At 47.7% G+C, this 22,192-nt stretch overlaps 1 protein-coding gene across 3 annotated transcripts in view; it reads right to left on the reverse strand.

The window, feature by feature from the left end:
* ZZEF1 (zinc finger ZZ-type and EF-hand domain containing 1) overlaps window positions 1-22,192 on the reverse strand; it is a 3,309,810-nt gene that overhangs the window by 2,866,070 nt on the left and 421,548 nt on the right. For all 3 annotated transcript variants that reach the window (XM_069614719.1, XM_069614718.1, XM_069614717.1), the window contains exon 9: window positions 19,984-20,082. In XM_069614719.1, the coding sequence (XP_069470820.1) occupies window positions 19,984-20,082 (99 nt within the window). The remainder of the gene's footprint in view (window positions 1-19,983; window positions 20,083-22,192) is intronic.

The raw sequence follows: 22,192 nt of genomic DNA on the forward strand, positions 1-22,192 counted from the left end.
TGGTTTTATTAGTTCACTGAAGATTCCACCAGAAATAAACACTACCAGCACAATACTGACTTTGAAAGACGGCCGGTGGGTTGCTCCTATATTTTTAAAACAAGTGAGCCTTCCAAAGACAAATGGATTTAACGAGATGGCTTCCCAATACTCTCTAAATGATATTGAAACAAATGGGACACCCCTTCTACAAGCAGTAATACTCTGCAGGAGGCTTGGTGGGCGGAATTGACAGCTTGGACTTTTGAAAAGCAAATGCAGCCAGCTGATCCTTTTGGGAGTTGCTCTCAACAGGGAAAGGAACGGTAAAGATATGGCAAGCCATTCCCCAAGATCACGGGTTGCCCCAGTGGAGAGGTCCCTTGGTCTTGACATCAGGACCATCTTGTCATGATCTCTGCTTCCAAAAGATCAGGACTTGCCCGACTCCCTTGGAAGCAGACCCATAACCCCGGTTCCGAGTGCCAGCCAGTCCCAATTGGGACCTTTTGGACCCTGTCCTGGCGCCAGTGGCACCAGGCTCATAAAGATGCACAGTCCCAGCGCTGGAAGCGCCGGGCTCATAATGCTTGGGTGGACTTACCTGCAGCAGACCATGCTGCTTACTTACCTGCCAGTTGAACCCCTGATCCTCTTCTGTTTGGGACTACTTTTCCTGTTGGGTGGGGCAGGAGCCACTCCCTAGGTTCAGAATACTGGAACTCTTCTGGAAAGCAGGAACTCTTTTCTTACCTAGGCGTGGCTGTGGAAGGAGACACCTAAGCACTACAGGAGGCTATTTAAACCACACCCGATGGATGAATCTTGCTTTGTGTTATTCTGCATTCTCTGCAGCAGAACGCTCATCGTGTCTTCTGCTTCTGATCCTGGGCCTAAGGGAACAAAGGCTTACCATCCTGGAATCCAGTCTTCAGCAGCACCTGTAAAGACAAAGAAAGAACAGGTTAGCACTTTGGTCTTCAGTGGCAGCGCATCTCTTACCTGGTCCATCGGCTGTCACCAACGCCTCGCGCTGCATTCCGGCATCTGAAAGACAAAGGCTTACCTACTCTTCGCATGCTCCGGAGGTCTTCGCACTGCATTCCGGCATCTGAAAGACAAAAGCTTACCAGCTCTTCGCACGCTCCGGAGGCCTTCGGCGCTGCATCCCGCATCTGAAAGACAAAAGAAGGTGCGTTTAAAGACATTGGGCAACTTTATTACTCACGTGCCATTACTCCTTCCCACGCCGAATCCAGTGGGTATTCCAGCACCCTTCAGCTTCTCTAAAGCTCCGAACTTGTACCTGCAAGATAAAAGGGACAGTTAGTGCGCATCGTGAAGCAGGCTACAAGCGCTTACTTACGTGCTTCCAGGCGCTTCTATTCCTCACGCGGGTTCGATCCTCAACTCTCATCAGCCCGCCATCGCCGGAACCCTGCAAAAGAAGAGATATCATTACAAAAGACTTTTAAGACATTTGAAGTGCCCAGAACTTACCGTTCGTGCAGTTAACGACGGACAGCAGTCCTCTGAGGTCAAGAGGCCTGCACCCTTATCCAGTGAAGAAACTGGTTACGGCACCCTGCCCCGAGGCAGATGGAGAGCTCGGCGTTCACTTACCTAAGGTGAGGGCGTTAACCTTTGGGGTTCTACAGGAGAAGAGAAAGGGAAGAGGAGAGAGGCACCCAATAACCCCAGTTCATTAATCCCATATTTTCTATCTGCAGACATCTTACTCTTCGAGTCAGACATACAGTGCACAGAGGTCCAGCCCAAAGAGCCAACCGTGTGTTACACATCACCTTTGAAGATACGGCATTCACCCAGTCAAGACCGGCGCCTCTGCGGGAATCAGGTGAGCGTTACACATCTCACATATGGATGACACAGGAGGGCGGTGGAATTTAAAAGTGATACAGTCTAAACAAGCAAATATGTGGCTTAAACCGCAACCCTCCCCCCCCCCCCCCCCCTCCCCCAAGGGCCATATTAACAATACGACTGGCAAAAAAGCTTCTTTGGAGTATGTTAGAATTAGAAAACCAGCATGCCAGGGTTGGCCAGAAAAAGATGTTGGGGGTCAGTCTGGCTGATATTATTGGGGTCTCTAATACAGAGGCCGGACAGGACATTGAAATAATCACTACCATATTTAGGCAAGCTATCTGGGTCCTAAAGCCACAATTTGAATTTAACAAAAACCACATGAAAAGAAGCCACTTTGATAAAGGAGATCGGCCCGATATTCAAGTATCTCAAGTCCAAGATGGGTATCAGTCCTCTGTCCTTTTTTGGTATTAGAAAATAGGGTGACTACCATCCCTTGTTCTTCTCCACTATAGGCACTGGTTCCATTGTGCCTTTCTCTAGCAGGGTTAAAATCTCCTGCACAAGCAGCGGATCCAGAATCCTCAAAGAGTAGTTCCCCGGTGGATTGTTCCGAGGTCTCCTTATGAAAGCAAGGCAGTAACCGTGGGCTACGGTTTCTAGAGCTTAAGCATCCAAAGTAATGTCTTGCCACTCTTCGAGATGCTGAGACAGCCTGCCCCCTACTGGTGAACTGTGACTCAAGACCTCAGAGAGGTTTTAAGTCGGCTGATGCAGCAGCAGATGGTAAGGAAACCGCTGCTTGAGCTGGCTTTTCACCCCTTCCTCGTCCACCACAAGGAGATCATCTTTGGCCCCTTTGACTGGCCATTTCTCTCAGCCTTCTACCCGAGTAGTAGCGAAAAGGTCTACCCCTTCAAGGTTGTCCACTAGGTTGAGAAGGCTGAGGTTGCCTAATAGCAGCGCCTAAAGATTTGGCTGCCGCTTCAGATGTCTGCAACTTCTCAAGACTCTAGTCAGCCTTGTTGCCAAAAAGGTGAGACCCGTCAAAAGGCATGTTGAGAGGTCTAGATTCCACGTCGGGCGCAAAACCTGACTTCTGCAACCACACAAACCTGCACATAACGCGGCTGGTAGCCATGGCTCTGCTGATGCTACAGCAGAACCCAAACCTGACTGAAGCGATTCGCACATGGCCTCTTTGCCGTCTTGAACTATGGCTAAGAAGCTGTCGTTCATCCTCTTCGTGAATGTGCTCTGCTGCCATGGAAATGCAGTCCTATAGAGTGAACGTAAACTTTGCAAGGGCGCAAGTGGAGTTGGCAGATTGCAGTGCCATGCTCCCTGTGGAAAATACCTTCCTTGCTCATCCATCTATTCTTTTGTCGTCCCTATCAGGAGGGATGGTAGGGTACGCCGCTTGTTTAGATGTCGCAGTAGCAGCCTGCACCACCAAACGCTCAGGAGTGGGGTGTTTAGACAGGTAGTCTGGGTCACTACTGGAAGGACGCTACATCTTGGTCAAGTTTTTATTAACAGCCGGATTGGTCTCCAGTGTCTTCCAATTCGTTGCCACCCTTTTTTACAAGGCAATGTGGAATGGTAAAATGGGATCTGACTGTGGACCTTGGTCTAGAATGTCAGCAAGGTCATCTTGTTCGTATGGTAATGGAGGTCTACTCCAACCCATGTAGTCCACTACTTTTGACATAATTTGCATGCAGGATGCATCTGTATGCTCCCCACCCTCCGGTTTCCCAAACTCTAGTTCAGGTGAGGTATCCACCCCACTTGCAGTCTGCAAGTTAACAGAGGTCCCACATCCTGGACTCCTCTGCAATGAAACTCTCTGGTACATTAGGCATACCATATTGTAGGCCAAATGGGGCCTCTTCATCAGAATGCTCATCTTCTATCATGGGTTTTGGCGGTAATGGTTTCGACACTGGAGGAGTCGTCGAGACCTTCTTTATCGGCGCCATTGGTTGAACTGGGGCGCACAGCGTCAATGGCGCAGCTGGCAAAGATGGTGCAGCTGGCTTGGATGTCCAGGGTTTGGGTTGCGTCAAAGGTGTCGACCTCGACTTATGTTTGAGACTCAACTGATCCTTCGATGAGTCATCGGATCGAGGACTCGCGGGCAAACGATGCGGATTGGGCCTTTGTACCGGGCTCGAGGGCACACGGGATTTAGGTTGAGTCCTTTCCTTTCCGGCTTCTTTCCAATGTGCGGTAAGAGCAAGGCTTTTGTTTTTGGAATATTTTGAGCATCTCTGCTCGGAAAGCAGGAGTGGACTTTTTGGTAGGACAAGCAACTATCTCGGGGGAAGCATCCGACGACGAAGTCTATGAAGGCAATCTGCAGTGCCTTCTCTTCGATTTCTTTGACGAAGATGAGTAGTGGGAGCCACTCCACTATCTCGACCGCTTGCCCTTCTTCCTCCGAGGATAGTCGCCTCTCGACTCGTTAGTCGAAGGTTACACGGTCTGGGTAGGGGATTTAGAGATTTTGCCTACCTTCAACTTCCCCTACGTTCCTTCAATGTCTTTCCAGTCATAGACTGGCACTTGGAGCAGTCTGAGGGGTCATGGTCCACTCCGAGGCACCAAAAACAATTCGGTGGAGATTGATCAGACATTTTCGAACCGCAATCCTGACACTTTTTGAAACTGGACTTTGGAGTCGTCTGTGTTGATGAGGAAGACATCTCGAAATTAACGAAGTTGAAGCCAACGGGTGTTGCGCGCGCTATAGAGGCCTTCGATGACATAACCCCCCCAACAGAGGCCTTCGAGGGACATCGAGTCAACATCATAAACGCACTGCGACCTTTGCCAAAAAAATGTTTCCGAAGCAGCTGAAGCTGGAGAATACATGTCAAAAGATGAGGAATACCTGAGGACACAATCCATTAGAAATTCACTTGATTATTGCAGGAAGATTTTCACCAACTAGAGGGATTTCTATGGAAGAAAGTTCTTGGGCTCCCTAAAGCTATTCCGATTAGTGTCATTAGGTTTGAGTTAGTCCTTTCCTCATTAGAGGCCCATATTATATGCAGGAGAATCCTGCTATGTGATAAATGTACCCTCCCCCATCCCCTAACACAATATTTGCAGAGTTCAGAGATAATGACGCGTTACCAACAAATTGCTTTATTACCAGCACAGCAAAAAATTTAGACGAGTGGGGGATAGCAGGAGACTTATGGAAGACTCCTCCTAGAAGTTATAAGCAAAAAATATGGCGAACTGATTGGTTCCGCACATGTTATACAGTGGGAGGTTATGATAAATTCCAAAACCTCAGCCAGACCTATAAAAAGCTAGGGGTGTCCTCTCAATACCTTTGTAAATACCGGTCTTGGAAAGTTGGATATATGCCATTTAGAGTCAGGCTTGACATTCTTCCTACAAAAAGTAAAAAGTGCAAAATGGAAAAGGGGAGAGAACCGGTCCGAGTTATGTAGATTTTGTGCTGAGATTAGAGAGACTTTGGAACATTTATTTTTACACTGTGAGGCCCTAAAGTTGCACCGATTAAGAGGTTTTAAAAAATGAATTAATATCTATTGGCAACCAAACTGGGACAGTATTATGGAATTCGTGCTTGTTAAAATTACTGTATTACTTGAGTAAACCTATGTTTCAATTCCTAAATCTGATCAAATTAATAGAATAATGGAAATAGCAAAGACACAGGAATAATATATTTGCAAAATGTATCTGGTTTAGTCTGTTTTGCATACAAAATGTGCAACCGCTCTCCAAGTCATTTCTTTTGTTCTCTCCAAAATAAAAGTTAAGAGCTATTTTATAAAGTGTGAAGAGGTCTATTTGCAGAGCTTGAAGGGCTTTGGAAAACACTAGTAGTGAGATGCTCAAATTCAAATGAAACTCTGAAACAGGGCTTTAGTCTCAATGCCAATTTTTGACTGTAAATTGTCTGATAAAGCCTGAATCCCAAGCTTGTTATACTGACACTAAAGATATAACAAAAACACTTCCCATGCTGAAGAACACCGGACGGAATGCATTGGTTCAAGGGGTAAACCCTCCACTCTTGACAACATCAGATTAAGTTCCATTGCTGAGCTGGCCCAAAAACAAAACGAAAGCTGTAAAGCAGATGCTGTAAAAACTTCATCACTGGACGAGTCAACAAGAATGAATGGGATGGACATTTTACACACCGTGTGATCGCCAACATGTGAGAGTGTATTGATGGAGTTTGAAGGCCTAACTTGGCAGACATCGGTAGATACAGCAAAACGTATGGAATTGACCATGTGTGTGCAAGCGTGATGAGACATCAATAACCAAAATGCTGGAATATCTTTGCATAAGTAAGCTTTGTGTGCATAGCTCTAACCTGCACAAGAACATTTACACATTGCTGATCCAAATTTAGATATACAAACTAAGGTTTTAGGAGTCACCCCTGCCAGATTACACGACACAAGAACCCTCAGGCAATACCTTGTCTTGCTGCCTGGTAAGACTTTCTAACGAAGTAACAAGAGTTGTGGTACAAGCAAGAACTCCAAGAGATGACTAGCATGATTACCTTGCCCACATTTGATGTACTAAAATGACCTTACTGCAAAATCTCTATCTTCCATGGAATGAGAGGAAAATGTTAAGGAAATCGACGGACAAGTTCTTCAAAGGAACTCCTCCCAAGACTTTATGTGGTGAAACTAGAAGGCAAACCACCAGCATTTCTTTACTCCTGCAGTGGCAAAGATATCTATCCTCTAGCTAGCCCGCAACTTTAAAAAACCACATCGAGGTGTTGAGGGTTTAACTCATTTTTGTGACATTCTTTGAATTCTCTGCTCGTGGACTTTCCAGTCATATTTTGCTTTCCTGGCAAATGATTATATTCACTAGACGAATTGACTCCTCAAATGGCATTGCCTTGCCCAGATTCGGTTTGTGACGTCACAATGCCAATGGCCTATGCGTGAGTTTGTTCAGTCTGAAATGGTTGTTAGAATCGCTTTTTGCTTGTCACTGTAGATTCAATAGCTCTTGCAGCATCTTCATTTGAAGCCTGATAAGCGGAATATTTGCAATACAAAAAATTAACTTTGTGGTAATGCAAGTACTCAGTCCTTATACATGCATCCCAACTGCCAGGTCCTGCGCTTTTACAGCAAGCAGCAGAGAAATGACACTGGCATACGCAAGAGGGCATGGCATGGACGGCAGTTGAGACAAAATAAGAACCACAGGCTAAGAGAGCCCGACTGAACATGGAGGCATTGTGTTAGATACTCCTTCACCCATCCGCCCTATCACCTTCCCAAATTGTTCAGCACATATTACACAGCACAAATTGTTACTGGACAGCGATGGTACAGGATACGTCAGGTGGCATAAAACAAATCAATGATGTAATACCTTCTTGACAAAAGAAGTACCTAATCTGGAGGAAACATCCAAGCATTATTGCTTACAGAAAGCCTGGAGAGAAGCTGACAGATCTTTAAAATGGAAACTACTGATGTTACCTTGGATCTTGTGGAATGTGCAAGTAGTTTCAGGCAAACCGGAAAGCCATGCGTAGGCAAGCATAGGCAATAATAGCCGTGATGTTTGGATCCAGATGAAACCCCATGAGTAATGGTACTGGGGAAATGTTGCAAACCAACAGTTCCCAGGAGACTGTAGTCGCTGGGAGATAGGACCAGCGGATACTTTCGAGGTCAGTGAGCCAAGCTCCTGGGCACTCAGTGGGAAAAGAAGATCTTCAATTAATAAACACTGGTAAACCAACAAGCCGGGGAAGAGGGCTGTGGGGCAAAGGGATGAGCCGGGAAGGGACCAATCAGGTGTAGAGTTTCGATGTCATGAGGATGCAACTGTGTTTTGTGTCCTTGTCAATGTCAGCAGGACACCTCATTGGTTAGATGCTGTGTGGATATCTCTTCATTGCCAAACCAAGGTTGCCTTGTGTTTCTCATGAGTACTGGCCACTGGCAAATGAATAAAGTTCCAGTGGTCATCACAACTATGCCATGAAATGTTCGCCATTGTGGGGTGGTGCGGGAAGGTCTGTGGCATCACTGAGGGTGGTCATGGGCACACGGGTTCAAGAGGGCTTGCTCCAACTATGTTTGGCTAGTGTATGCCTAGCTATAGGGGACTGATGTAGTCCCGCCAATAAGCTTTGTAGGAGGATTAAAGAGTGTTGTCAACTTTGTATTATGCTAATAATGTTAAACTTTATAAAAAATTTGGCTGCGGTAGGCAGTGCCGACAACTCCCTTCTTTCAGTCTTGGTTCACTGTGCTGAATTAATTGAGAGCTCCCAGATTGAGTCTCCATACCAACATAACAGGTGGACCGGTGGAGAGGGTTGTTGTTGAACCAAAATGGAGAGAGTGGGTAGGCGTGGCTAACATGAGAGCGGAGCGGACGTGAGTCTTTGAGAGCTCCTGTGGCCGCCGGCTATATCCTGCTGAAATATCCTGTTTGGCGAATGGCGAAGCACATAGAGGAATACATCTGCAGGGGGACGACTACCTGCTGCATGCTCGTGGGAAGTTGGAGCTCCAGAAGTGAACACTGTGTCAATCCTTGCGCCCGCCTGGCGCGAAAAGTACCCCACTAAAATGGCAGCAGAGGACCGCGTCTTCTGAACAGACAAGCTGACAGAGCTGGAGTACTGGTGGGCGCAGAAGCTGCTATCCAGCGACAGCCGACATGGAACGGGCACAGGAGATGTGGCAACCTGACAGCCCGAGCGGTGGCTGCTGGCTGAACGACGCTGCAGTTTTCAACAGGTCGGGACCCACGGACGAAGCTAGAGACAGAGCCACGGCTGTGAGCGGAAACAGGAACACTCGCAGACAGAGCCGGCCCGGGACGGAGTGTACGGTGGCCATAGTGTGGACTCTGAGCTTGTGGGAGGGAACGGGAGGAGTGGACCGCTGGCTCACAAATTTAGCCACTGAATACCTGACCATTCATGACCCGAACTGGGGACATTTCCGCGGCACCCTTCTTAGTCCCGGACTTCCTCTGGGGCCTCTCCGCCTGGGGGGGCGGGATAGGTGACCCACAGAGCACAATATGACACGCGCCCCCCGCGACACATATAGGGTGGGCGCGCGAAGCACACAGCCCTGGACTGGGGGAACCAGAGTGGGCACATGACACAGATGAGACCCGCGAGCTGCACCTCCAGTGAAACTGACTGCTGCACACAAGCAGATCTGGCCCCCTCGTGGCAATGGGTACCGGCACGGGTCAGCCTGATTACACAATTCCCGAACTAAAGGGCGCAGGCTAACAGGACGACCCCCTCCTCCCCTGTCAGGAGAGTTGACCGTCCATCCCAGACTCGCCTGTGTGCCACTCAGGAAGATGGTGGTGACATTATTAGCTGCACAGTGAGCAGCTCCTCCGCAACTATACCTACACCAGGGCGGAGCGGTGAGACACAGGTTAGCCGATCTCTGAGGGGCCAAATCCTCCTATCAAATCAGTGGCAGAGACACCTGTGGTGGAACAGTGCCCCTCCCTGCCCGAAATCCTGGGGCAGCAAGGGGTACAGATGAGCTCAAGGTAGTGGCTGGATTGCTGGACCGGGCCCGCTCTGTTCTGGGGGCGGTGTCCCCCACCCTGGTTGTTCAGAAGTGACCTAAAATTATACTACAGGACCACTCTGGGTTCACTACCCCATTTTTGGGACGGTCCATATGGCCAGGTGGGAGAAAAATAGGTGCTACACAAGACCGCAAAGTGAATAAAGCTGCCCAGTGTTAGACTTGTGGGAAGGGGCTGTATCCCGACCGACACCTACACCTGGACATATTCCAGGCCTCCGTGGTGGGGAGGGTTCCCGCTGTGGAGAGAAGAGCGAGTAGGCACCGAGGGCCAATCAACAAGCTGCAAAGTGTGCCGGCGCCTGCCCCCCGCCCCCTTTTTCTTACATGCCGACTGAGAGGGTGGTTGACGGTCCCGCAAGTGGCAATTGGTGCCCGTGGGTGCTGCTTGGATCGGAGCCTGTGCCGCTCTCTGGAAACTACATCTGACACTCCTCTCCGCAGCCCGCAGTCCTCTCCCCTCCCCCCAGTACTGTCATGTATCAATCACACGTTGAGCCTCAGCCCCGAACTTCCTGGAAGAAGTAATACTTCTTGCCATTCTGAAATACTAAGCTCACCTGCGACGACCCTGCTTCTGCTTCACACATCCCGACTACACGACTGGAACCCACGGACGCTTCTGAACCCCTGCTGCCCGAGGGACACTGAATTGAAGCATGTGCAAGGACAAAACCAAAAAGGGGACCACGCAGAGCACCATGGATCTATATGCGACCAAGGCCTCTACTGCACCGACAGATTGAGCTGCAGACGGCCTCCTCCTCCACAATTGAACCTCTAACTTTGAAAGACGTGATGGCCGCCATTGCCAACTCTCGCTCCTCGATGGAGGAAAGAAATGGACAGCATCACTGCTGAGGCATCTTTTCTGCGTCACGAACTCCAGAAGCTATCCTCGCGAACTGGAGAGGTGGAACAGTGAGTGTCTGGAGTGGAGGATGACCTCAGTGAAGTGTGCCGTCAAATCTCACAAGCAATGACTCGCCTGTAGACTCTGGAAGCGCGAGTGGATAAAGGCGAGGGCAGATCACGCCACAGTAACATCTGCATCCTGGGCCTTCCAGAGAACACAGAAGGGCCCAGTATAGAACTCTTTTTAGGATAGTGGTTGGCTGATCTCTTTGCGCCAAAATCTTTTTCAAACTTCTTTTCGATCGAGAGGGCCCATCAGATACCAGTGGGTAGACCGACTCCAGGCGCATCTCCAAGAATGGTCATTGCTAAACTTTTAAATTATAGAGACAGAGATGCAATTCTACAAATGGCCTGGACAAAAGGGACGATCACGCACAACGGCTCTACAATCGCCTTCTTTCCAGACAATAACTGGGAGGTCCAGAGAACCAGACAATCCTTTGAGCATCTGAAAAGGAAGCTCCAATCCATGAATGTGAAATATGGGTTGCTCTTTTCGGTCCAGCTAATGATCCAGCACAATGGCACCACAGTGCACTTCACTGACTTGCCGGAAGCCTGGAAATGGGCTGGAAATCATAGTGAAACCGGCCACTAAGACAACCCCTACCGCAAGGTCAGAATGATCCAGAAAGAGAAGTGGACCCTTAAGATCAGTGATCTGCCGACGACGGACTGATTAGGAACATGAAGCAAACTCTTGGGGTCACCGATTGGAAAGCCACAAGCATGGATATAAGAAAGTCAAAGACAGATGAGAGGGGATGCATCAACTGGGGTAGTAAATGGAAATACACCATACCCTCGCCAAGCTATCACACTGATGGCGGCCACTGTGGCCACTGCCCAGGACTCCAGGACTTCATTAGGAGTAGTAAGTCTGTCTGGAGTTGGAAAATCTCATGTTATCAAGTTTAAGCTGGCGACATAGTTTTTTTACGACTAGCAATGTTCGGGCGACAGATGCTTCATGTTGGGGTGGAGTATGGGGAGGGGGGGAAGCAAGTTGTGAAGTACCGTTTATTGTTTGGCGTCATTAGATGTTCCCGGGGCAGTCCCGATACAGTTACCCAATGTATACAATTCACATACCCTTCCCACACTGAAGGTCCCTCAAGCTCCTCACCTGGAATGTGAACGGCATGGGCTCTGGAATTAAACAGCGTCTCATTGCCCAATTCCTCAACAGGCACTGTCCTGATATGGCCCTCCTTACCGAATCACATTTATCAGGTTCAACATGCAATCTTTTTCACAGAACAAACTATCGCTCTGCATTCCATGCTGGGTATACCGTGGGGTCCCGGGGAGTCCTGATTCTCGTGCATTAGATTTACGCTGCTCACGGTGGAGCAGGATCCCAGAGGCCGATTTGTGGTACTGCAGGGCACACTCCGGGGAGAGATAATGGCCATTCTGAGGGGAGAGACACTGGCCATTCTGGCAATATACTCCCCGCCGGGGCTCGGCGACGCACTCTTAGAAGAAATAACTACCCTCGTTGCGAAGCACCAGCCAGATTTATGGATCCTAGGTGGTGGGGGGGAGGTGTACTTTAACCATGTAATGAGCAATGCCCCGGACCGCACTCATATCTGCAGCCGTAATCCGAACAACTCCACAAAACTAGCAATGTTCACATCTGCACTCGGCTTTTGGGATGGCTGGAGAGAACTCCACCCCACAGACAGGGGCTACTCTTTCCACTCCGGTGCTCATGCCTTCTTATCCAAACTCAACTATTTTCTTCTTCCAGTCTCAGAAACATACAGGGTAACCACCGCAGAATTACTCCCCTGGGGTATCTCAGATCACTCGCCTCCGGTGATGGAGATGCGCATTGATAGACCAGTACCGCCTCTCCCCACCCCACCCCCAGACCTGGAGATTAAATAAGGATTACCTGGGCCTCCCTGAACTCACAGAACATATCACAGAGAAATCTGACCAGTACTTTTAAATAAACACTAATGCAGTAGATAGTCCTGTCACACTGTGGGAGGCCTAGAAGGTGGTGCTCAGAGTGGAAATAATCTCCTGGACATCCAACAAAACAAAGGAACAGCATAAGAAAGTGACGGAGGCAGAGAGGGAAGTAGAAGAATGGGTACCAAAATATATTCTGGACACTACCCCGGAAATACACTGCTCCCTCTTAAAATCTAGAGAAGGCCTGCGCAACACAGCCCTAGATAATGCCAAACATGCGCAGAGGGAATCGAAGGCACGGGTCTATGAACACGGAAGTAAGGCGGGTAAGCTGCTGGCCTGGCTGGAGAGAAGAGAGGATGGACACCGACATGTTAGGGAGGTTATAGATGAACATAATACACAAGCCCAAACGGACCCCGACATAGTGGAAGCTTTCGCTGCCTTCTATGCCACTCTATCGAGCCCTGGTATCCCCAATACAACCCTCTTTCTTGGATAATATTACGCTTCCACAACTGTCCGAGCAGCAGAGAACACTGTTAGACCGTGACCTTGCTGAAAATGAAATTACTGAAGCTCTCGCCCAGCTGCAGTCTGGGAAAACCCTGGGTCCCAACGGGTTCCCGGTCGAGACTTGGAAAAAACTGGGCAGCGAAAAGATAGCGATGCCCCTCCACAAAATATTCCTTAAAGCTAGGGAGGTACCCTCCCACTTGATCTACGCAGGGCCAGTATCGTGTTTACTCCAAAAACGGGCAAACTCCCCAGCCCCCCCGACTTATGTGCCTCGTTGAGGCCGATTTCCTTGATTAACGGGGAGGCCAAAATTCTTGGCAAACTCCTCGCCAATAGGCTGCAGTCGGTCATCTCCTCTCTAGTTCATCCTGACCAATGCGGTTTCATGCCGCACAAATCAACACAAATGAACATACGCCGCCTCAATCTATTGATGGAGCGAGCCCCTATTCTTGATACACCGCTTGCCCTACTGACAATCGATTTCCAGAAGGCGTTTGATTCGGTGATATGGGAAAGCCTCTGGGAGACAATGAGATGAATGGGCTTTGGGGAGTCCTTTCTGGTTGGGTGAGACTTCGAATGAGGAGCCTCATATAGGAGGTGAGGGTGAACGGTTGGCCCTCTAAGTCTTTCCCACTGGGCAGGGGAACGCAGGAGGGATGCCTCCTTTCACCCCTCATTTTCGCCTTGGCAATTGAGCCACTGGCTCAGTGGCTTCGACAGGTTGGCACATGGATGGGGTTTAAATGCCGGAGGGTGGAGAAGATAGAGTGTCCCTCTATGCCGATGATGATCTTATATACTTAAGTGATCCGAATCATGCTTGCCCGCTGGCGCAATTTGGCGAGTTTAGTGGGCTAAGAGTCAATTGGGGGAAATCGGTTCTCTCCCCAGTGAAAGGCGGGGAACTGGCAATTCCCCGGAACTGCCCATATCGGATAGAGTGGGGAGGTTGTCGCTATTTGGGGATATGGATCTCTGGGGACCTCTCTGAATATGTGTCCCATAACCTACACCCACTTACTGACTGCCTTGCGAATGATGTGAGACACTGGATGCTTCTCCACCTAATGCTAATGGGCAGGGCGGCGCTCTTTAAGATGACGCTCCCGCACTTCCTATATGTGCTGCAAAATGCCACACTTAGGATCCCCGATTTTGAATTTAACCGCATGGAAGGCCTCCTTAGGAAACTCTCATGAGGAGGTGGGCAATCCCAGATTACTCTAGTTACATTACAAAGGTCGGCACCGGAGGGAGAAATAGGGGTCCCAGACCTCCAATCCAATTATTGGGCGAGCAAATTGACAGTGGTCAATGATTTGCTCCACGGTGATCCCGAATGTATCCACGACACCTCTCTACTGAATACGATCTACCAAACTCTTACAAGGCCTCCCCCACCAACGATGGCAGCACATACCGCTGTAATCTGGAGACGGGTACATAACTACATTGGTTGGGGTTTGTTGGTTTATTAATTTGTAATGCGCGCCAGACCCGAGGGTATCAGGGTGCAATGGGTACAGGATATCTTTCAGCTTATGTTACACAGGATAAGTACATCAAGCAACGTATGGTAACATATATACATACACATCTATACACAGGAATATACCAAAGCATGTATACAAAAAAACAAAAAGGTACAATTGGAAGTAAGTACAGCAATATTGTGGATCAACAGTGAGGGAGAGATTACAGTAGCAGCTATTTACAGTGCAGGTGTAGTGAGCAGTCTTTGCATTAGACGTCATTGTCTCTAAGCCATTTGATCAGATTCTGTCTGAAGTGCAGGTATGTCTGGTCAGCTTTAAGGTGTGAGGGGAGGGAGTTCCACAGCTGTGATGCTTTGACTGGGAAGCTGTTACCCCCTATTGTAGACAGTTTGAATCTAGGGATGGTCAGGCAATTAGCATTGGCTGTTCTAGTAGGCCTATTGGTGGGTTTTCTATGGAGTCTCTCAGTGAGATGCAGCATTATTCAAGCATTTATGAGTAAGTGAGGCAGTCTTCAATCGGATTGTGTCATGGGTGGTGAGCCATTTATTTAGCCTCCTTACCTCTGAAATGTGTTCTTTCCTCGGAATGCCCAAGGCAGCTCCAAGGGCATTGTTTTGGAGCGTCTGTATTCTCTTGATAATGTACTTATTTGCACCACTGTACGTCCGCCTCCCATTTAGCTTTGAGGTTGGTCAGATCTGGAGTAGCAAAGGTTGTTTTGGCATTATATAGGATGGAGGTGACTCTGGTGGGAATGTGCGTTGCGAGGAGATTGCGCTCCAGGGGTGTGCATTCGGGTGCTTCGGTGAGGACGTTGTGAGCGTAATGGGTGAGGTCAGCAGTGAAGCTGGAGGATGACCAAGAGACTGGCAAGAGGGAGGTAGGAGAAGCGGATTTTGGAAGAGATTGTTGGGAAAGGTCAGGCATCGATTCAGGAGTGTTAATGGTTCCGCAGTGTGTGTGTGTGTGTGTGTAATGAGGATAGTGTATGGAGTGACTGAGAAGTGTGATGAATTTTGTGGATTCAACACAAAAATCCCAGCGATTACGACCTCCCATGTGGCCAGGGAACAGCAGCTGCTACCTGATCCTGACCCTGTGGGTGACAATATGAGGGAGCAGACTACTGCTGAGGGGTCTAGAGGGGGTGGTGACTCCACTGGAAGAGACGGGGTATTCCCACCTTACTCCTGAAAACCCTATGACACCCAAACCTCTGATGGCATACTGCCATTCTAGTCAAAACCCAATTCATACATCCAACATATACAATACACACATAACAGCCCCGGTTTCTGGTGTTTTTCAAACTACAACTCTATTTTAGAAATCCCATAAACTCTAGGGACTTCAACTCCCATAAAGCCTCAAGTACTAAGATGAGGGAGAAGTTGATGTAGATTGAAAGAAACCCAAAGTTGAATGTGCAGACTAGTTGTTTGGTGTTAGGAGGGCATGGTATCAAACAATGGACACTGACAATATTCAGAAGTTTAAAAACCTTTATTTACTTTGAAGGGGGTCGAAAAACGCCCATCTTGCCCTAACACTAAAATGGGAGTGCGATTGACCATCAAAATAAAAAACAGTCCTGGTCAGTCTAATCCAAATCATATTATTTAAACTAGAAAACCTAATTCCTATGCTCACTCTATTATAATAAATGTGTACAGGGAAATGTATTCTTAAAGGAAAAGTCAGTGTGAAACAAAAATGTCTGAATGGCAGAAATGTGTCTCACTATGGATCCTCTTGCCCACGTTACATGGCACACAGGTTTTTGGATGAACACTTTGCACTCGGACACACTCTGGTTTATGGACACCTTGGCAGTATGCCGTCTCCCAGAGCCTTCTGTAGTTCTCAAATTTCTCAGTCACAAAAATTGGAGGTTTCAACCTCTCGGTTTCAAATCTCCCCAAGTCCAGGTTATCCCCCTTCTTTTCGGCACAGCTCAACGAGTGTCTATCAATCAGGTTACAGTTCCGTTTAAGCTCCCCTCAAATCGGGCTCAAGATTTTCTTACTTATTTGCTTTCCAGGGTCCCTTCCCCATGCTTTCATCATATCCTTTAAGACCTCCCTCTGTTGGGCTCGATTCTTTTCCTGCTTGTCCGAGCCTTTTGCAACTGTGCAGACCTTTGCTTTACATCGACATTACCACTTTGACTATTTGCCATAGGATTCTCACAATCATTCCTTTTCCCTTGCAATGCACCTTGGTACTTGCATTTCTCGAAAGTTCACTTTAGACGGCCATTTTCCCTCGGCCGGGATCAAACTGGCTGGTTTATGCCTTTCAAATCTATCCGCCTTTATGTGTTCACTTATTTCACTTCTTTCCGTCTTCCTTTCACAGAGGCTTTCAAATGGGCTACCTCCTTTTTGCCCGAGTACTCTGCTACTTAGTGTTGGTGAGTCCTCTAATCTGTTGCTCTCCTTTGCCTGGCTCGCCACATCTCTGGAAGAGCTGCTCCTTCCTGTGCACCGCCTTGCCTCAAGTGTATCTCAGTGTTGCTCCTTTTAACCATGTGGGGAGAGGTAATATGAGTCAGGTGTGTACAATTAAATGCCTGACCCTGCCTGAACACAGTGGGACAACATGAGGGTAGATGGTGGTAGTCTTTCCTCTGTGCCGTAAGGTGTAGCTTTACTACTACCAGTTGTCTCCTCTTCTTCCCAGTATTATGTGAAAATGGGGAGGGTAAAATGTGTGTTTGGAAATGTCCCAAAACAGTAGAGGGAGTGTGCGTTTGGGGGTAACTGGAAGAAGGGGGATACCGTGTCTCGTAATCAGGTGTCTGCTTCGCCCCCTGATCACCTCCCACTTGTCCACCTCCAGGGTTTGGATCCAAAGGCGATGGCTGTCCCCTGGCCACAAATAAATAAAAAAATACAAAAAAAAAAAATCGCCGGGGTTTGGGCAGTGTAACACCTTCTGGTTTTTCAAATTATTTAAATTACAAATGCGTGGGACATTTAAAAATGGCATCCGTACTCCAAGAGAAGGCAGAACAGGAAAGACTGCCAAAAGAAGTCAATAGGCAGCTCGCAAACTGAGACTCACATACCAGCGTGGCAAGAAGGAAGGAGAAACGCAGCAGGCATCTTGGGAGGGAGCAGCAGAGACGCTCTCGCAGATACAGCCATGCCAAAAAGCAGTATTATCCAGTCCAGGTCACACTGAGAAGCCGGCGGGAGAGCTGAAAGGAATGCTGAAGGAAGGTCTGCAGTGCACACAAGGCCGTCCCAGAGAGAACGCTTCCTCGCAGAGACACACTAGTCATGGGTCAGGAACACTGCAAGTACTGTTGAGTCTGCCCAGAGGCATTGGGGACCCTGGGGCGTACCAACAGGAATGTACACAAGTAAATGAATTAAGAACATTTGAATACTGACAAGATAAAGTGCAATGACACAACTTGAACAAGTCCCCATTTCTGAGATGTCAATGTGGGGAAAGTTGGAACAAGTACTACCTTAAGCAAACAGAAACAAAGTGAAATGAAAAAAGCGGTGGCACACTTAAAGAACAGTGCAACTGAGAAGAAGCCCAGGTGAAAGAAGTACTCAAGACTGTTGACATTTTGGTGGGGGTGGGGATACCTGGCAGAGAAGTATACCAGGGGATCTGCAGGCCCTCAGAGAAGGATACCAGGCAATCCACCAGAGCATAGAAAAGCAAGTAAGCCTGTATCATTTCTCTGGTTAGTGGTGTCGCCTAACCAAACCGCCCACCTAGGTAGTTGTTGGGGTTTCTCTAGATCTGGAGAGGAAGGAGAGAGCGTGCCACTCCGTAGAAAACTTTCCAAATAGTGTATGTTATCTTTACAGCCCCACTAACTTGCAAAAATCTCTTCAGTCGACCTGGTTCTTCACTCCAGCTTCTAGCTGCTGCCTGCACTACCTTCAGTTACAGGGTCGTGCCCGACAGTGGTTCGGACCCTTAAGTATGCTTCATCCCTTGGTACTGTGGGGTCCTGCCCTTGCTGGGGTTCTTGGGTGCCTTTTCGCCGATCTCCAAGTACCCTACAGCAAGTCTATTCCCAACAAAAGAGATCCATGTCATGCACACCACATCAAAACAGGTATGTGGTTGCTTGATTGCCAGACCCAGCAAAGGGTTGTTTGCGCTACCATGCATATTGCAAAATCCTTAGGCTTCACAAGTGACAACAGCCTGGCACCAAATCTACAACCTTTGCAAACTCAAACACTTCATCCCAACGCATGAATTCCGGACTGTAGAGCATCCCTTGTGAAGTCCCACATCTATGGGGGAAATGCCCTCCTGACGGGGATCCCAGCTACCCACTTGCCTCTCCTAAAGTAGTCTGCCACACTACAGCACTTCTTATTACGAGTGCGTAGAGATTTTTCCGAATCAGCCAATCCAACGAAAACTAGATTGGCTTCCTCTCCAGTAGAAAACAAACGTACCTGGCGGATAAGCTCCACATATCTGGTGACACACACTTCTCACACAGCAAATCAACCAGTTTGAATCACAACTCGGCCACAAAGAGGACCCACAAACAAACCTTCTCGTGTCAGACCCCCACCCGCTGGAACTCAATCCTGGTATCTACTCGGAATGCCCTCACAATTCTCCAATTTTGCAATCTCGCCAAATGTGTCTTTTCCAACACTACCTGACCAAGGAATAATCCCAATAGACACACATACAAACCCCCAACTCACAGTGCAGTGCTACTGTTAAAACAATGCCAGCCCAAACACTGGCTACACACACCCTGTACAGTGAGCTAGGTGTGTGCTTTAAACAAAGTGATTTGTAAATCTTTGCTCCGCTCAGGTAATGCCATAGACAGTCTGAAATACGATGGAACAGAAAGCTGGTTAGAAGCATTTGCTGCGGTTATAATTAATATAAAGTTTTACAACCATTAATTTGTGGTGTATATACCACTAGTCTAACCATATATAAGCCTTACTAATCATTTAATCCACTTCCTGAGGAAAGCTTTATGCAACTGTAGCTCACCGGTTCCAGTACCAGTAAAATAGCTTTACATGCCTACTACAAGGATCTTTCTTTAGCTTTCAGGTGAAAGAGCCGGTCCCTTAGATCGATGACTCCAGCTATTACTCTGTAATGCATGTTATTTGCCATGTTATTTGCCAATTCGGTAACTCCATTGTTCCACACTTGCTTGCATGATCAGATATAGCACAAATCACACTTTCCCAATAACCTCTTTTCCTCCTCTTACAAAACTAGCAGACCCCAAACACAATGGTTATTCCCTTGGGTTGGGAACAACCCAGAGAGACTGCGCACCAAACACCCATACTTGTTCAAGTAAGTTCTCAGCTTCATCACTTGATCAAAATATGTTATCTTGGTAAAATCATTATCTTCCAGTTTTTCCACTTGCCAAATGCTGTATTATCCTGGACAAATAACTAAGTTTGTAGATCTAAGAATCTAGCAAAATGCTAGTAAAAAGTCCCTTGACAGAGATGTGTACTAACCTCATCACTGAACAGGTTACACTTACAAGAGTACTGCCACTCTATCCATGCACAATCCTGCCAAGTAGTATACAATACAAAACCCCTAATCCTCATGAAAATACTAGTACATTGACATTTATTCAGAACCTCAAAATCGTGGCTTAAACAAGTCAACATCCATATCTTTAGAGAAACGGGCTGTCTACTTACCATCACCTGTGAATGGTTCCACTAGCAAGTTTTCAGGCCCAGATTTATCCTCCTTTCCTTTGACATCACAGGCTAGTAGCGTAAACTGTATTGGCTTTCCTGATCAAACCAAAAACATTTCAGTTAGAGATACTGCAGAAGGTATTACGTAGTTCATCTTGGAAGATCAGCTTGTAGTGGGGATGCCAAATGTTACTGCACATGACTTTCTAAGTACAGATTCAGAAAACCTACTTTACTCCGCAATGTGGTTGGCCAGAAATGTACAGACTATGGAGGAAGGAGAGCTTGGGTACCCATTTTATGCGACCAACGAAAATAATCTAATGTTCTTTCAAAATCGTGCTCTGATACAAATAAATCTCCCAAAATCAATTCACATCCGACTACAGGTCTCTGTGGTTCAGAAAGCTACATTTTACACGGATGATCAAATAAAAGTGCCATCACCCCCACATGGATTATAAAATATTAAAATATAAAATGAATATATGAAGGAAAAATCTTAACAGTACATGCTTTACAACTGAGGGAATGTTGATAGCTCATGCCCCCTTATTTTTTTGCACCATCAACTTTATACCTTTACTTTTGTCTAGCTTCCAAGGGCCTCATCACGAGTTGGGCGGTAGGGATTAGTTTGTCAAGAGAGGAGATTTAGAGTGTTAAGAGGAGCTGGTCAAAAACAGACTTGTGGGGAACACCCACTAATTGAGTGACCAGTGTTCCATGGTGCTAGAAGAAATCTGCAAGTACGGTGTTGAAATCCATGAAGAAGTGGATAGAGAGTGGTTCAATGGGGCTCATTCTGACCCGGGCGGTCCGGTAAGCAAGTGCAGGTATCCATGGATACCGGTACTATACCAGACCGCCCAACTACGGGTTTGCCAGTGGGGCACCTTGGCTTAGACCTCCCGCTGAAAGCTGAAAGCTGGAGGCACCCCAGGCGCCCTATTGGCAATAAAAGCCCTCACTACCGCCAACAACGACAAATCCCCTCATGGAGTCCAATGGGACTCCATGAATGGAGATTTACACTGCAACGCCGGCACTCGTAATCTAGCAGCAATGTAGCTGGATCGAGTGCCAGAAACGGTAATAGTCTTTGCCGGTATCCTGGCGGGTCTACCACCAGGATACCGGCAAGGTTGTAATGAGGCCCAATGTCTTTTCATCACTCCCTTTGCCAAAGGCAGTCTTCCATTCACTAAAATTCAATTACTCCCTTTTCCCATGCCAACCCTGTTCCAACAAACTCTCCTGCTCTTGGTAGTTCACAGCGGGCAGGACGCTGTTTCCCTGAACCACCTTTTGTTAAAGGGTTGTCAAACCATCACCCCGCATCTGGGGCCTACCAACCTCCACCTTGCCCTCACCACTTTGCGCCTCACTGTCCTCAGTGCACCCTCTTTCTCGTCCGCACATCCTTCTGATCCGGAACACCAACAACATCTGCTGCATGGCAGTGCCACTTTTCTTCTAGCTCCTCCAGGACCTGCGCCCTTCTCCAGCATCACGGAAGGGCCCTGGCAAGGCCATTTTGAGGATCTGAACTTTTAAACTGGGGAGGGGTGTTTCATCGTCCTACACACCACAAACTCAATGCTCCTCAATCTCCAACTCCGCTCACTGTGCTCTCTTCCCTGCAAGGCTGCACCATTGCTGTCACTTCATCAATGCTTTAGTAGCGACTTAGCGAAATGCTGATACTAAAGCAGTAATGATTTGCCATAACAATGCAAGAATTAGTCACTGGAAGACTTGAATTCAGCTCTGTAGTGGGAAATTGAATCATATTTAAATTTGCTGTCAATGATATGAACGATAAGAAGGGAAAGTAAAGTGAACAGAAAGGAAAGTGCAGGTGGTAATGGATGAAGGCAGGCCGACCAATGGAGCGGGGGAGTGGGTTGAGAGGAACAGAGGAAGCCAAGATCAAAAGAGTTACCCGAATTATGGATGGGCGGGTTAAGCTTGAGACGCCGGACACTAGAAAGATTTTAGAGGATAAAATCCAGCGTAGGCATTGAAAGTCTCAGTTAGGAGGAATGAGAGAGTTGAGGTTTAGGGCAGAAAATAAAGGATTGGGTGCGCAAGGGGCTAGAAAATGACGAAAAAAGTGAAAGGCTACAGTAGAAGGAGCTTAAATAAATGCAAGAGCAGAGGAGGTTCTGGGGGTGAGGGGAGAGGCAAGGGGCAGATGGCCAGG

Source organism: Ambystoma mexicanum, chromosome 9, assembly GCF_040938575.1.
Source record: "Ambystoma mexicanum isolate Mex_15411 chromosome 9, UKY_AmexF1_1, whole genome shotgun sequence".
In the NCBI taxonomy this organism is placed as follows: Eukaryota; Metazoa; Chordata; class Amphibia; order Caudata; family Ambystomatidae; genus Ambystoma; species Ambystoma mexicanum.